Raw genomic sequence first — 15,333 nt, 5'->3', positions numbered from 1 at the left:
TAATGACTTTTCCTGATGGGATGAGATTCCAGTTCCATATAGCAAGCATTTTTGCATCAATTTTGTGAGTAATTTATTATGTATGAATTTATCTATGAACTCCATTCCATTTACTGCACTCCATTTATCAGCAGGTTTGCATGCTTGTGTGAAATTTCAAAAAGTATGGGGTGACAACAAGCATGTCTACCATGTGTGTAGGGACTGGGCATATTTGATCAACTTTGGCCATCCAAATATTTTTTACCTTGCCAATGGGATTCAAATAGAGCCAATCATGGGTCATCCTTATGCAGTACACATAGTCATGTGTGGCACGTAAGTGAGAAATTCAGAAAGAACTCTTGATTATTAATCATGGGCTTTGGTTGCACCATGGGGGTATTTGCCTTGTCCACCCCCCCCCCCCTCAAAAAAGATGGTTCCCTGCTTGTCCCATCAGAAAAGACCACTATTTGGGTATGGGGTGCAAATTTTTCATATGCTGTCTTCTTTATATTAGTTCAATCTATATCAATATTAAACCCAAGAAATGAAAATGAAATTTGTTTCTTTTTGTTGCAGTAAAACAGGAATTATAATAATACAGTACAGGTGAGCTGCATATAGTTTGACACCATGGCTGATCCTCCTCTAAACCAGACTGCAATTTTAGGTAAGTTCCTTTAGTCTAGACAACTGTTAGTGACAAGTTGTTGTTATTTTTTCGGATGTAGAGAATTGCCATATAAATGCGGTGTTTAGCAGAGTGACCTGTATAACGCATTTGATTCCTCACAAGGCCATACCGGGGGCCATACACATAATATTCAGGCTGATCCAGGATTTGAAAATGATCGGGGGAGGGGGCAAAGGATCAAAGACATTAATTTATTTTTGCAACGGGGGTCAGTCTCCCCTTTAGACCCATCCCTGATATGGATTATGAGGCATCTGAGGAAAATGATCAATTCATTATAGGCCTATGATTGCTTTAGAAGGCATTGATTGAAGACATTTTATATTGAAAATGTGTTGTTTTTTTTTATTATTATTATTATTATTATTATTATTATTATTATTATTATTATTATTATTATTTTATTTATTTATTGATTTAATATTTACTCATTTATGTTTAATACAATATTTATTTTATTCATTTCAATACATTACATTACATTACAATTGCATTGCATGGCATTGCATGGCATTGCATTGCATGGCATGGCATGGCATGGTTTTTTTGTTTTTTTTAACATGATTGCCAGTGCACGACAAAGTGAAAACCACTATGTTGGCCCAAACCACACCTACTGGCCATAGCAAGCAAGTTAGACTCTTTCAAAAAGAAAATCTTTGTTTATATCAATATAAAGCAAATTTGACTAATTTGAATACATTGTTGATGCTATATTTCTATTTTTCAGAGTCAAAAAACTGTGGAGACTCAATCACTTTTAGTCCTCACCTTCCGTGTGACATTGCCTTGAGGGATTTATCTCACAAAATTGGTGGAGAATGGCAGGCTTTGGCTACCTATCTTGGCATAGATACAACCCGCATTCATAGGTAAGAATAAAATAGCACAATTAAAAAAATAAAACCAAGAAGATTGTTGTGGGATAGGCTTTCACAGCAGGAGTTCATATAAGTTTTTAGCTAGTTCACCGCCTTACAAGTTTAGAACTGTCAAGCTTTTGTCAACAGTAGCTTGATCTGACTTCTTCAGGACAAAATATAAGTGTGAGACATGTAGGCTGCCCCTTGCCTACTTATGGACCTGAAAAGAACCATTCAATGAAGACTGCCTCTTGTGGACAGTAAGCAAGCAGACCTCACCTACCTGCTAATGTAAAAGTTCTTGGTGGCTCTGAAAAGAGCTGTTCACTGAAGACCGCCCCTTGTCAACAGAGAAAAGTAAGTAAGTGGTGACCCTTTTCAGAGCCGTTCACTGAAGATTGCCCCTTGTCAACAGAGAACAAGCAGACTCGCCAAATGTTTGATGGCTCTGAAAAGAGCCGTTCACTGGAGACTGCCCCTTGTTAACAGAGAACAAGCAGACTCCGCTTTATCTGATGATGCAACTGCAGAGAGTTTGCAAGAAAGTAGGTTTTCCTGTAACTCTTTGTGTGGTTATTAAATAAATAGGCTTTCCCTTGCCTATGAGGTCAGTGATCACACAGACTGACGTCAGATGATCATCTGATTCATGATTTTTAGCATCATCTTTTTAATAGATTCTAGGTTCAATAGATATCCACAAAAAGAGCTGATTTCCAAAATTTAAGTTGATTCATACATTGATTTTGCGAGTTACGTATAGTTACATGTATTACAGCACCCCATAGGCTACTGTGTTGTAATTTCCGACTGTCGACAGCGCCAAAATACAAATTGGACGATATCTTTGTCAAACGACCGAATCTGCAAGAAGACTTTTGCATACAATCATGATGTAGTCCCAGGTTACTGATGGTATAAAAATTTCAACTTTATTGGAATCTATTATATTAAATTATGGAACACAAAGTGCCCCTTCAAAGAAAAATAGTAATCAAACATGGGACGTACACTCTCATAATAACATGTTTCCCCGGGGGGGCCACTGTAATGGTGAAGGGGGGTATCAGGCGCGTCCGTAAATTCACGTAAAAAGGGTATTTTTTCAGACTAGGTACGTTACGTGCGTAACGTGAATAGGGTATCAAATTCCTGTAAATTTGGTGTAAAGGGGTATGTTTCTGGAGCTCTTACGTACTTAGGGTAGTTTTGCCAAGTTTGGGATTTTGTGCTTTCTCCTTCATTCATGAAAAGTGAAAGGAAAGTGTCTTCTTCCTACACCCCAAAAGCAGTTAAAAGCCATCTTTTAGCTGTCACCCGAGCTGTCAGAGATGACAGATCCCTACTACTGGCCCAGCTAGCACACTAAACACGAGGTCCCCTGACGAGGTCACAACTTGTTCAGAATATACAACCAATCAGCATGCTTTTTCTTAACTGTGGAGTCAATAAATTATGAGGAAAAATATAAGAGGATTTATGATTGGCCGAACCTCTTTAAACTCATTAATATTCATAGTCTTGGTGGCTTCCAGCCCAGAAAATGTGGTTGATCGGAACATGGTCTAAAGGAGCAACAAAGCAACCACGAACTTCTAGGTTTGTAAACAAGCTGTGTCAATGAACTTTTGACATGTGTGAAATTTTACCGGGGTATTTACAAACACAACGATTGAATAATTTGGAACTATTTTGGCTTTCTTAAAATATAAATCAATGAGTTTCATGATTTTGGTTGGGTTTACCACTAAATCCAGTATGATAATTAATGCTCTAGGATGTTTTAAATGGAGACGAAATTAGGAAATAAACCAAGCTAAACTGGCCGTGTTTGCCGTCTTCTTCCAACTTCAATGTGTGGTTTGCAATTGCCATGCTCAGTGATGGACTGATGGTCGTAATTTGCGTTGGACTTGCAGTTCAAAATTCTCTTGGATATGTGGAGAAATGGGTACCGTACATCCCAATCCCAAAGAATAAATTCTACAATATTTCAATAAAAAGGGTTGGACCTGTGATCCAAAAAGGGGCCCAAAAATCTTGAAAATATTGGACATACTGCATGAACTTTGAGGTAAGCTTTAGCACCACGTAAACTTGTATGGCTCAAAATTCAGACGGCTTGCCACAAATTGCTAGCCCTGTCTATGGCCCTATCATGCCACTCGCCGCCTGGGTTCTGTGTGTTTACTTGTTTAGGGGTAATAATTGCATCAATTACTTGTTTAGGGTTGGGGAAAAGACAACTACTTGTTTAGGGTAGCAAATCGTGCAACTTATACTTGTTTAGGGGGAAAATTTCAGTCTCGGAAATACTTGTTTAGGGTGCTTTTTGAGAGTCCTCGGACGCGCCTGATACCCCCTCTTGACACTACAGTGGCCCCCCCGGGCATGTTTCAGAATCAAAATTTTTTAATTAGTTATTAGAATTTATACAATATTTGTATTTCATTACAGCTTAAAAAAAGATCATCTGTCAACTGAAGATCAGATTTTTTACATGCTAGTATCATGGCGCCAGTCTCAAACAAGTCAACATATAGATACCCTCACCAGACAGGGTCTAATTCTGCATAAAACCGGGCAACGTTATTTCTATAGATCTGCTGCGCATTCAAATTGCATTGTATTGCATCGTAATTTCATTTGTGTCTATGCTAATTATGTTTACACAACATGAACTCACGTGTTTTCAAGCAAATTCGCCGATAATAGGTGATCAAAAGCGATCGGAATGTTACAAAAGTACAGATCGCATTCAGCTTACTTCATATGAGATGATCTTTGGAAAAATACGGCATAATTTGTCTTGGTGTTTGCGGAATGCCATGCAGTAAAATATTAATACGCTATGCGGCAATTCATGATTGACAACTAACAATCGGCGTGTCCTTCGTATCCTCCACTGTCAATTTCTTATCCACTCACTAATCCGCACAAAAGCTTTGTGTTGATTACGTAATGTGTGGAGGCAAATTGCAATAAGTACAATGAAATAATGAGTAGGGCGGGCTCCGAGGCGGGTTTCTTCTTCATCTTACGTAACAGTATTGTTCTCCACAAAAACCCGGAAGCTTGTCGTTTGGAGCTCTAGCTGAAATACAGCAAGATAATGTAAGATAGTAAATGTAAACCTGTATTTTAGCTAGAGTATCTCGAGCTAACCCTCACAGCAGCTCTACATAAGGCAGGGCGTGTGGATCTGGCTCAAGACTTTGGTAAGCAGTAACAAACCTGGTGCTTCAGGTTATGCACTGTTAGTGGCACCAGAAGGCATGTGAGCATTTGCTTCCCAGTCAAAATTAAAATTGCAGACATTTCCACTTTGGGGGCAATGCTCTCCCATGTGCATATCCCTGCTATCAGACCTCATGCCAGCTTCACCAAGAAGCCTCAGGAAGCCAATTCATAGATGAATTGGAAGCTGATTCTGATATCCACCTAAACGGCAGTGCTTTGAGACTAGCTAAAAACTCTATACAATTGCAATTGAAATGTGTATGTAAAGACAACAAGGTGAAGCATTCCTAATCAGTATGTACTCCCAAGTTCTTGCAAAATGCCCTTATGCCCATTAAACAATGAATTGACACTTGTTCTATCATTATCATTTTAGAATCTCCACTAAGTGATGTAGTCCTGCGAGCACTATCAACGAAACTTGGACATGAGTGGGAACAACTTGCTACTCATTTAGGTTGCTCAAATGCGGAGATCCACAGAAACAAAATGGATCATCATACAGTTGATAACCAGATCTTTAACCTATTGGTGTCATGGAGACAACGGCAGCCATCTGGAACAGATGTGAAGGATAAATTTGCAACAGCATTACGAAATAGTGGCCGCAACGATCTTGCCGATTTACTTACAAGTATGATTGGAAATTAATTGTTTGGTTATGACTTCCCAATCGCTCGGACCCCCCATCCATCCTGAAATATTTTGAGGCCTCTTCAACAATAAAAAACAGTCTGTTGAGATTCTATTTATTAAAGTAGATATTCCAAAAATCTACCAATTTTCACATGCATAATATAACTGCAACTTCACAGCAAAATCGACTAATGCATTTTTCCCGAAAGATAACCATGAGATAACACAATTTCATCAATTGATGGCACAATAACAGTGTTCCGGACCAACCGATCGACCGTATTTTCCACAATTTCCTATGCTGCACTGCCAAAATCTTTATATTACCAGGTTTGTAATACCAAATTAATCCTTGGGATCTTGATAAGACTTGGCCTATTTCCTTCTACTATTAAAGTAAATGAGCCTGAACAGGTAAATGTTTGCCCTGGGCTAGACTGTCCCACAGAATTGTTTCAATCTCTGGGTAATGGAGCAATACATAGGTCTACTACAAATATGATCCCTCCAGTTCTCTCCAAAATCCACTTCTAAATACTCAGAGCGAAAACCACTTTCCTCTCAACACTACCGAACCCCAGTGCGAACTGTGTGTTGATGATGATTCAATGAATTTACTTGTTTTATTGAACGCAAAGATTTACTATTACTCTGACCTTACAGCTGTTCTATTTTGTTATAAAAGTCCTTTCCAAATAATTTTCAAAAAGGTGTCAATTTAATATGATAGCCCCGCCTGCCCTATGAAATTGTCTATTGTTGACTGAAAGGTATATATTATTTAATGTAAAGGTGATGCATTGTCTTTCAGGCCTTTGGCTTTGTAATGCATCTACCTCATCACATCATTATTTTCAACATTGTTTATATCTGTTATGCTGATTATGTATGTATTGATGATGATGAAAAAATAAAATGAATGAATGAATGAATGAATGAAAAAGGTCCCTCGTGTACCGACAGCCTTTGTACTGATGGCCATGATGAGCACGGGTGCACTGCCCCCACTTGCTACGCTACTGATCAATATACTATCAATGAACACCGGCATGTCCAGGATCTTTTCCTGTGGGGTGGGGCTCACCCCTCTTTCAGGGGGCACAACACTAAATCCTTCCGCAGTTGGTGTAACCTTGTATAGTTCCGGTTAAAAATAGCACACTGAGCGAAATGTATCAGCCTCTCGAGGGTACTAAATTTAAGTAAATATCGTGCTTGTTTTTATGAGAACAATAGAGTAGGACCTCAACATTAAAAATCTGTTCAAAAAATGTTTCAAATCAATTGTGAATTAGTGACAGGCTGTCGGAATAATATCAAGGCCAGAACTGGTAAGGAGGTGAAATTGGCGGCTGAAATTTGTGAGGGCGCTGTTTGGGTGCCCGTAGCTCAAAAGTTCGATTAGATGGACCCCAAAAAATACATTTTTATTAAATTTCAGACTTTATACTTTTAGAAAATCCATACAACATTTTCTAAACTTTAAGCAAACAAAATTATTTAGTGGTGTGCCCCCTTCAGATTTATGCAGGGGGCTAAAATCGCCAAAAACTGCAGAATTTACATGATTTTTAACAAAGCGCGGGGGGCTTCAGCACCTAAAGCCCTCCTGGACACGCCACTGAATGAAAACTATATAATCTATCGCCATGCTTGCTAAGAGCTGCATTGATTGGTCAGGTTGGTCTGGGGCGGACATTTTATAAATGAATTTATAAGAGCAGCAATGACACCACTTGCATTACATTCCAGATGTTAAATCTACATCATATGCAAATTTGAGGGCAAATGAACGGGCGTTTTTATTTTAGGGCCATAAAATGACCCGTGCTAATTTTCTAACACGTAGAAATATAATCAAGAAGTTGCCCTACCTGCACTTCTCCGAAAAAATAAAAAGTCCTATACCTCAATGATAATGAAACCTAGGTGGGCTAAATACAAATGGCAAGGCAGTGAGAGCACTGATGTGATATATAGAGAACTTGCCTGACCCAGGATTGGTAAGAGAGAACTTCCATGGCATGGGGAAGGTAATTCTCTATCAGAGGGTCTCTGTTTTGAGTTGATTAATAATGGCTATTTAGTCTACATAACCAGGTTATCTACAGACCTGAGGGAGGGTCTAGCCTTGGGCTAAATATATTCTCAGCACAAGTTGCCAGAGTTACCTTGCCTAGTGCAAGGTAACTCTGGCAATGAAGTGGTTAATTATGTTTTCAATAATATATAATTTTCTTTTGCTTGTTGACTTGTTTGATTGTGCTACTTATACTCAAACAAGTAATTTATATTTTGTTTGCTTACATTTTCATCTTTATTGCCACTCTATTGTATACTTTTCCAGATTGTTCCTCAGAAGCCTGGACGCAGCCATACGTCTTTGATGTGAAATGTTGCAGAAAACAGCTACGACAGTTCTACGAAGATGAAAAAGCTACTCTCGCTCTTACGCCATATGACTTTCAAAGTAGAATAGCTATCGAAGATATTTTTGTGGAGTTGGAACTGCATAAAGAAAATGCAAAAACAAAGGAAGTCGAAAAGCAAAAGCTAAGATCATATAATGCACTAGTAGACTTAGAGCAGGTGTCAAAGAAAAAGGTTCTTGTACATGGGGGGCCTGGTAGTGGGAAAACAACCCTGGTGTCAAAACTTACCCATGACTGGTCATGCAACATTGATCCAAACACAGGTGAACAAATTTCAGACACAGCATTGTCCAAATTTTCATTGCTACTTTCTTTGAATATGAGAGAACTTAATAGTGGTATGAGTCTTGCTGAAGCTGTGCGAGACCAGCTACTGACAGATGATTCTGTGATCTCAGAAGAAGGTTTGCAAGCCTATATCAAGGATCATCAAGATGAGGTTTTGATTATATTAGATGGCTATGATGAATACCCTTTCAGTCTTTTAAAGCGGTCCAAATGTGAGAAAGATGAGATAATGGATGTGTTGTGCGCTTTAAAGGTACGAGATAGTTACTTGATTGTAACATCCCGGCCTCATAGGGTTGACGAGTTTGGAAAAGCGATAATGAAGTATGCAAATGTAGCACTGACTGGATTTGCACAAGAAAACATCAAGAAGTATATCTATAAGTTCTTTCAGATGAGTGAAGATCACTATGTTAGTGAAGAAGAGCAACAAAACAGAGCCAACATAGAGAAGCTTATCACAGAGATAGAAGGCAACGGTGCTTTGAATACTTTGGCTAAGACTCCAGTGATTCTTGCATTACTGTGTATGCTGTGGAGGGATTCACAAGAATTGCCTAAAAGGGTGACACAGCTGTATGAAGAGGCAATGCATTATTTGGTCAAAAGATGGTATGAAAGGGAGAACAAAGACCAGCCTGAGCCTCATGAGATGGAAAAAAAATCTGAAGATCTTCTGTTGAGTCTGGGTAAGGTTGCTTTAGATGGCATATTTGAAAACAAACTGATCTTTGAGGCTAAAGCTTTTGATAAAGAGCATCTTGAGGAAGCTTGTCGTGCAGGTCTTTTGTCAAAGGAGAAGAACCGGTCCAAATTAAAGACGGTGGAGGAGGTTAGGTTTATTCACAAAACATTCCAGGAAATGTGTGGTGGGAAATATCTAGCAGATCTTGGCACCAAAGATCCAGAGGCATTTAATGCTTATCTCCAGCGAATTTCAGAGGAAAATGTTGGTAATCTGGAGTACATGCTGCGGTTTTGTTGTGGATTGTCCAAGAAAGCAGCTGTGTCAATCATACCAGTAGCTGTAGAGTTATCTCATCAGTTGATGGTCAAAGTTGGAGAAGATTGCAGACTGGCTTATGATGATATCAAGCAGGATCCTTGGAGGCTGTCTATGCTGCTTCTGTTTGAAAGTCAATGTTCAGAAGAGTACCATTTGCTGAAGCCATTATTCAATCGATCAAAGCTTAGGATTCGCTTTCACAATGCTGAGGTCACTATTGCTGCACAGTACTTCTTTGACATCTTGGAGAATTTAAGGAAAGAAAATAAGCCCAACATGCTAGAAGAAATTTCCGAAACGGAACTTGTCGGAATCAGAGCTCAAGATGTGAATGGGGCATCTAAACTGATCCGCAACATGCAAAGTGCGAAGGAGCTGAAGCTTGTATTCTTAACCAGATCAGAGTATGAAGAAATGGAGCAACTTGGGAAGAGCATTAGTCAACTGCCATCTCTGGCTACTTTGATTCTTGAAGGAAGAGATTGTGATACATCAGGGATCATTGGTCAGCTGGCTAGAAATTCCAATAGCAGCAATTCAATGCAAGAGTTTGCTTGTCATTTGAGTAGCTTTAGCATTGATGCCTTGACAATATTCATATCAAGACAACCATCTTTGGTACGGCTGAAGTTGCTTGACAACAGGATGACAGAGGAAGATATTGGGAAACTGCTGAAAGGTATTCAGAAGGCTAAATTGGAAGTGCTTGAGATCTTTTGGAATAAGGTAGGAGGATCCAGTAAATACATCAGGGCATTTCTTCCAACTCTTCAGTCTTTGTATCTAAGCAACACCAAGATGAATCCTGATAACTGGAAAGAAATCTTCTGTGACATGTCAAAGGCAGTTCATATAGAGAAGCTTGATTTGACTTGGAACAACATCGAAGTGCGGTCATGATGCTTGCTGATACAGGCACTGCATTGTCCAAGCGTATTCTCATCTTGAGGAAAGGATATTTTGTGCTGGGAAGAGATGACATGGATATTTTAGGTCGATGGTTGAGCAACCTGGTGAATTTGGAAAACTTGGATCTGAGTGATAACGATATTAGAGAAGCATCAGATGAGTTTCCTGAACAGCTAGCGAAGCTTACAAATCTGACTCGTCTCAATCTGAGTGCTACAGGATTGCGGAAATCAACTTTTAGGAAAGTTGGATCTGCACTGAAAGCCATGCCCAATCTCAAGCAGCTTCACTTGGCAGAGAATGATGTTGGTGAGGCCATCGTGGACATTGCAGATGGTCTCAAAGGTTTGTCAGAGCTGACTTGGTTGAACCTGGAAGAGTGCGAAATGGAATCAGATGGTGTGGAAGCTCTTACAGGTGCCTTTGATGGCTTGTCCAACTTGACCAATTTTTATCTGCATGGGAATTCAAAGATAACACCGTCAGGAGTAGATGTGTTATTTCAAAACCTTCACAGGCTGCAGAAACTTGAGTGTCTTGAGATGAGAGGATTGGAGATTGTGTATGAACCTTGCAGTCGTTTGGTCAAAGAGTGCTTTGATGTTCTCAAGTGGAGACCTTTTCAATATGATGGATGTGATAAAGTAGTTCTAGACAAAGTGAACTCAGAGGATGTCAAGAAAATTGCATCTGCTTCAGGTTCTTAAGGATGGAAGAAAGGCTACCATTGTCTATTTCAGTTAAAATCCATACACACCTACTTAAATGTTCCACACATGGAGTGTGAATATCAAATGGGGTTACCTGAATGGGGGACTCAATTTGAAAACTACACCTATCATGGGAGATTAAGGTCATGTCTTCCATATGGATCATGTGTTTTAATTGGAATAGCCAATTTTTGGAACATATCTGTCTGAATCTTGTATGAAGAATTCTATAGCATGAACTTGCAAAATGGCCTCACTTTATTCGTGCCCCCAGAGGCCACTCTGCCCAATATGGTCTTGGGTGAAAATGACAATGGTCTATCTTTCACATTAGTTACTTGCCTATCATGGCGCTTTATAGGCTTCATGGATTGTAGTTCATGGTTATGGATTGATTGGAGGGTGCTAAAAATGGCATCAGAATCTTTAAGGAGGAAAAAAATTAAACTACAATTTTCTGCAGACTGAACCTTTTAAGGAATACTATAGGATGAACTTGCAAAATGTCCTGATGGTTTTTCAAGTCCTCTTCTTTATCAACGTGTATTGGTATCAGTTGATTTTTTAGTATTAAGAAAGTATCTGTAGACCCAAGAGTTGCATCTCAATGGTCTTTGATATATTCTTGTGTGATGATTTCTGGAGAGGTGATTCACCAGTAGCAGAATCATTCTCTCTGAGCAGGTTGGTTTACCTTCATGGGATTACACACGACCCAAATCAATCCAGATTGAATGGTTCTTATTGTGTACACTATCATCATACATAAAGAGAACTTTCAGTTGTTTACTGCCAGTATTAAATGGAGAGAAAGCCAAGTTCCTGTCGTCTGGGGAAGAGGTCATTAAAGTATGACCAAGTATGACCCAGCAACTTTTCCTGTGGGATGGATGGTTTACTTTCTAAGTTCAGGACCCAGATCAATCCAGATTTATTATTTTCTATTCACACTGCCTTCATGTATAAAGTGAACTTTCAGTTGTTAACTGCCAGTAATATGGCTACAATATGTCAAGTGTTTCTGTCCTGGATAGAAATCAGCTATTAGTATTCCCTGTTGTGCCAATGTTGTGCATGATTGGTTTCAAAAATCTACTGATTTACTAGCCCATAGACAACATGTCAGTATTTGTAGTCCAAAATGTGGTTGTCCCAGGACGTCAAGTGGCCACTTTGCTTAGCGGCCCTGGTTCATACCAACCTTTCCCACATCAACTCTTTATATGGAATAATGTGAGCTAAAACGTCTTTTGTGTGAATAATACATTCTAGGGAAATTTTAGGCCATGTTGTTGATTTCATGTACAATGAATGAAGAACTGTATGGGCCGGTTTCTCAAAGCATGGCTAGTGGTCAGGCTTCAAAAGCCACCAGGCCTAAAGCCCAATTAGTCCTATATACCAGTGCTTACAATTTCACATCGTACATCACTTAGAAAGATAAATCAATAAAATGGATCCACATTGGTAGGGCTAGCCTGGTGGCTTACTAAGCCTAATCACTAGCCAAGCTTTGAGAAATCGGACCTATAAGGCTACAATGACAGCCCTGTTATTGTTGTTTTTTGATGATATTTTTTCATTGCCTAATGGAACCTTTTTCTTTGAAGCTGCCTAAGAATGAAATCAGCAACAGAAATTTTGCAGCAATTGCTGATGTACCTTTTATAGTTACGTATTAGTGCTTTGAGGGGTGTAAGGGAGGGAATTTATGTATTTTCTAACTCCATTATTATGTATGTATTAGCACAGGTTTTTGGTTAAGGGTTAGTGCATTTTATTTTTTGAACAAGTTCATCTGGAATGTTAGTTACAACGGAGAATTGTGGCAAAGGTCACTAAAAATGAGAATGGAATTCCTGGTATTGTACATAAAGAATATACAATTCTCAGTTGATTGTGCAGCTGTTTGGAGGGTATTGTGCAAATCTAACAAACATTTTGCCTTTGGAACTAAAGAATATCTAAAGGGTGAAACCTGGAGGCATACACTGATGACCAAAGCAACATATTTAGATTTTTCACAATTTCCAAAAAATAACTAATGCAAACTTTTTATTTTGTAACAAATCTATGACCCGTTTACACAGAGCCTGAAGTCGACTTTAGTCAAATTTGAACTCAACTTCATTTGTGTGTAAACATGGTTGCTGCGTTTTTACATGATGACCCAGAGCAATATTTGTTGAATTCAAAGTCGACTTCAGAGTCGACATTTGCAGTGTAAATGAACACATAATTAGAAGTTGAGTTCATATGATTTTTGAAGTATAACGAGTGACCAGCAACCGGCAACTGACCACTGTGTTCTCTCACTTTCTACCTTACCGGTACCATGATTACTATATGGGCTATGCATCAAGTAAACAACGTCAAATGGAATATTCTTTTTGCCAAAAGCAGCCCATTTTATATACATACAGTCATTTCCATCAAACTTGATCCAATTTGGGTCAAAAAATACCTAATTTTAAATGCATAGAGCAAACTTTTTTTAAATCCCAAAATGTCAAATCATGGTCAGTGGGGCCTGTATAGATTGTCTTTAGTCACCTTGGCAGTATTATTTTGTTTTGAAATTTGAACTTCCGAGCAGTTTTGCATTTCTGGTATTGATTTCGTGGGGTTGGGTATAAAATGATCGGGATGACACGAAAGTTGATTTGTACTTGCGATCGAACAATCAAGAGAGGGCGTAAAAGTCAAATTCTCAAATTAAGTCGACTATGTTTTCTGCTTGTTTTCTCCATCAGAAAATAATTTATGCTAATCCTTGGTCACAATATGAATTTGATGTCGAATTTGAAGTTGACTTCTCTCTGTGTAAACGGAGTCTATGTGTATGCTTGATCTTTAAATTTATACTGCAATATTATGTTTTTATTATATTGTGGCCAACTTTAAGCTCAATAAACATAAAGCGATAACATGAAATCGGAATGATCAAGAAGTTATTCATGATTGAATGGAATTTGATGCAATTTTACAAGTAAGATCTGTAAGTGCCATAGGGTTGCCATTTCAGTCTGATCAGGGTCTCTGCAAAAGAAACTCTTGCCCCCCCCCCCCCCTCCGTTTCCCCCCAGTAAAAACCCAAAATTACAACAATTTCACCTTTTTGGCGGTAATTTTGCACAAAATTAGTTGATTTCCCCCCCCCCCAAAATTCACTTTTTCGAAAAATAGTAAATCATGTGAATCGCACCCCATTCCATTCAATCATTGATTTTGGGATTATGATGTCTACACAAGCTTGTTATTATACCGCAGCTAACAACATTCTCAAAGTTCATATCAGTTGTATTGCTTTTAAATAAACATAATTTTTCACAAGGTTCACCATCACAAATAATAAAGGAGACAAGCAGAAAAAGTGATCCCGCCTGGGAATCAAACCCAGGACCTCAGATTTACTTATTTATATAATTCCTGTCGACCATGTTGTATTGATTTTAGTTAATTGTGCTCAATGTTATGGCCATTCAGAGTAGTGAGGACTTTCTTTTTTTGATGTGTTTATGTCACTGCTGTTGATGTAAAGAATGAAAAGGATCAATTAGTTTGGGCCCATCTATATTTTTAATTGAAAAAGCCAAGTACTACAACATTCCAAGCAACAATAATTATGAATGAACCAAATTTTATAATTATGAATGAATTGACCAATTCTTATGATTATACAGATGAAGAAAGTTATACTTGAAAGCTAAGACAACTTTTTCTTGGTTCATTGATTGATTGATCATTGATATATTGCTCGATGACTGACTGATTGATTGATTGATTGATTGATGACTGATTGATTGATGATTGATTGATGATTGACTCACTCATTCATTCATTGATTCCTTTATTCATTTGTTTGATCTGGGTTTTTTTTCATTTGTTCATTCATTAATTGAGTCAACTGTTCTTTATTGGGATTGTACTCAAGCATAGTGTGATGTTAGATGTTCAAGATGCATCAAATCGAGGGTTGACAAACAGAAGGCCTTAACTCAATAAGTGCCTTTTTGAGAAAAATGAGTAAAAATAATATTTTGCATTGAGATGTGACCAACTATTATTGTGCTATAGATGCAATAGGAAGTTGAATTGAGTTAAGGCTTACGATTTTAAGAATCTGTGGGTATTACAAATTATTTTGGTACCAAAATCTCAAAATGGCCAAAAGTGAGTTAAGGCCTTCTGTTTGTCAACCCTTGAAATATGGTAGAAAACTGTAATAGTAGGGGATGTGCAATCATTATGAGCCCTGGGGAAGATAAATTTCTAAACGGCATGCCACAACTTGCTTGCTCCCTCTTGGTGTGCCAAAATTGCTTTCTCCCCATCCCACCTCTCAGCATGCCAAGCAATATCCTCCCTTCCGTATATGCCCAATTTGCAAACCTTATAATGGACTAGATATATGATGCAAGCTTATTTATTATTTATTTATTTATTAGACTTCATCACTGGTACTGGTACATATATAATTATTGCACATCAAAAATTTGACAAATATAAATATAAAAGCTTTTTTTTTAAAAACATGTTCAAAGACCAGTGAATAGGCTGGGATAAACAG

The 15,333-nt window shown here is 38.3% G+C and overlaps 2 protein-coding genes across 2 annotated transcripts; both read left to right on the top strand.

The window, feature by feature from the left end:
* Positions 1-562: 562 nt before the first annotated feature.
* On the top strand, positions 563-13,507 carry LOC140165962 (uncharacterized). The gene is made up of 6 exons (XM_072189322.1): positions 563-655; positions 1,410-1,551; positions 4,000-4,095; positions 4,714-4,760; positions 5,159-5,416; positions 7,766-13,507. Exons 1-6 carry the CDS (start codon positions 619-621, stop codon positions 10,042-10,044), a joined length of 2,859 nt encoding a protein of 952 aa, XP_072045423.1. The 5' UTR covers positions 563-618; the 3' UTR covers positions 10,045-13,507.
* LOC140166719 (leucine-rich repeat-containing protein 31-like) lies at positions 10,044-10,760 on the top strand. Its single transcript, XM_072190218.1, has one exon. The coding sequence runs from the start codon at positions 10,044-10,046 to the stop codon at positions 10,758-10,760; it is 717 nt and encodes a 238-aa protein (XP_072046319.1).
* Positions 13,508-15,333: the final 1,826 nt, after the last annotated feature.

The sequence above is a fragment of the Amphiura filiformis genome, chromosome 12, assembly GCF_039555335.1.
Source record: "Amphiura filiformis chromosome 12, Afil_fr2py, whole genome shotgun sequence".
In the NCBI taxonomy this organism is placed as follows: Eukaryota; Metazoa; Echinodermata; class Ophiuroidea; order Amphilepidida; family Amphiuridae; genus Amphiura; species Amphiura filiformis.
The sequence above is the reverse complement of the archived record's forward strand: the minus strand, read 5'-3'. Positions and strand labels throughout refer to the sequence as shown.

Bases quoted from the DNA above. Each gene is read 5' to 3' on its own strand.
- LOC140166719 (XM_072190218.1), top strand. From the start codon at position 10,044: ATGCTTGCTGATACAGGCACTGCATTGTCCAAGCGTATTCTCATCTTG.
- LOC140165962 (XM_072189322.1), top strand. From the start codon at position 619: ATGGCTGATCCTCCTCTAAACCAGACTGCAATTTTAG. The intron at 4,096-4,713 runs CAGACAGGGTCT...GCTAACCCTCAC, and splicing joins CAACATATAGATACCCTCAC to AGCAGCTCTACATAAGGCAG. The intron at 4,761-5,158 runs GTAAGCAGTAAC...TTATCATTTTAG, and splicing joins GGATCTGGCTCAAGACTTTG to AATCTCCACTAAGTGATGTA.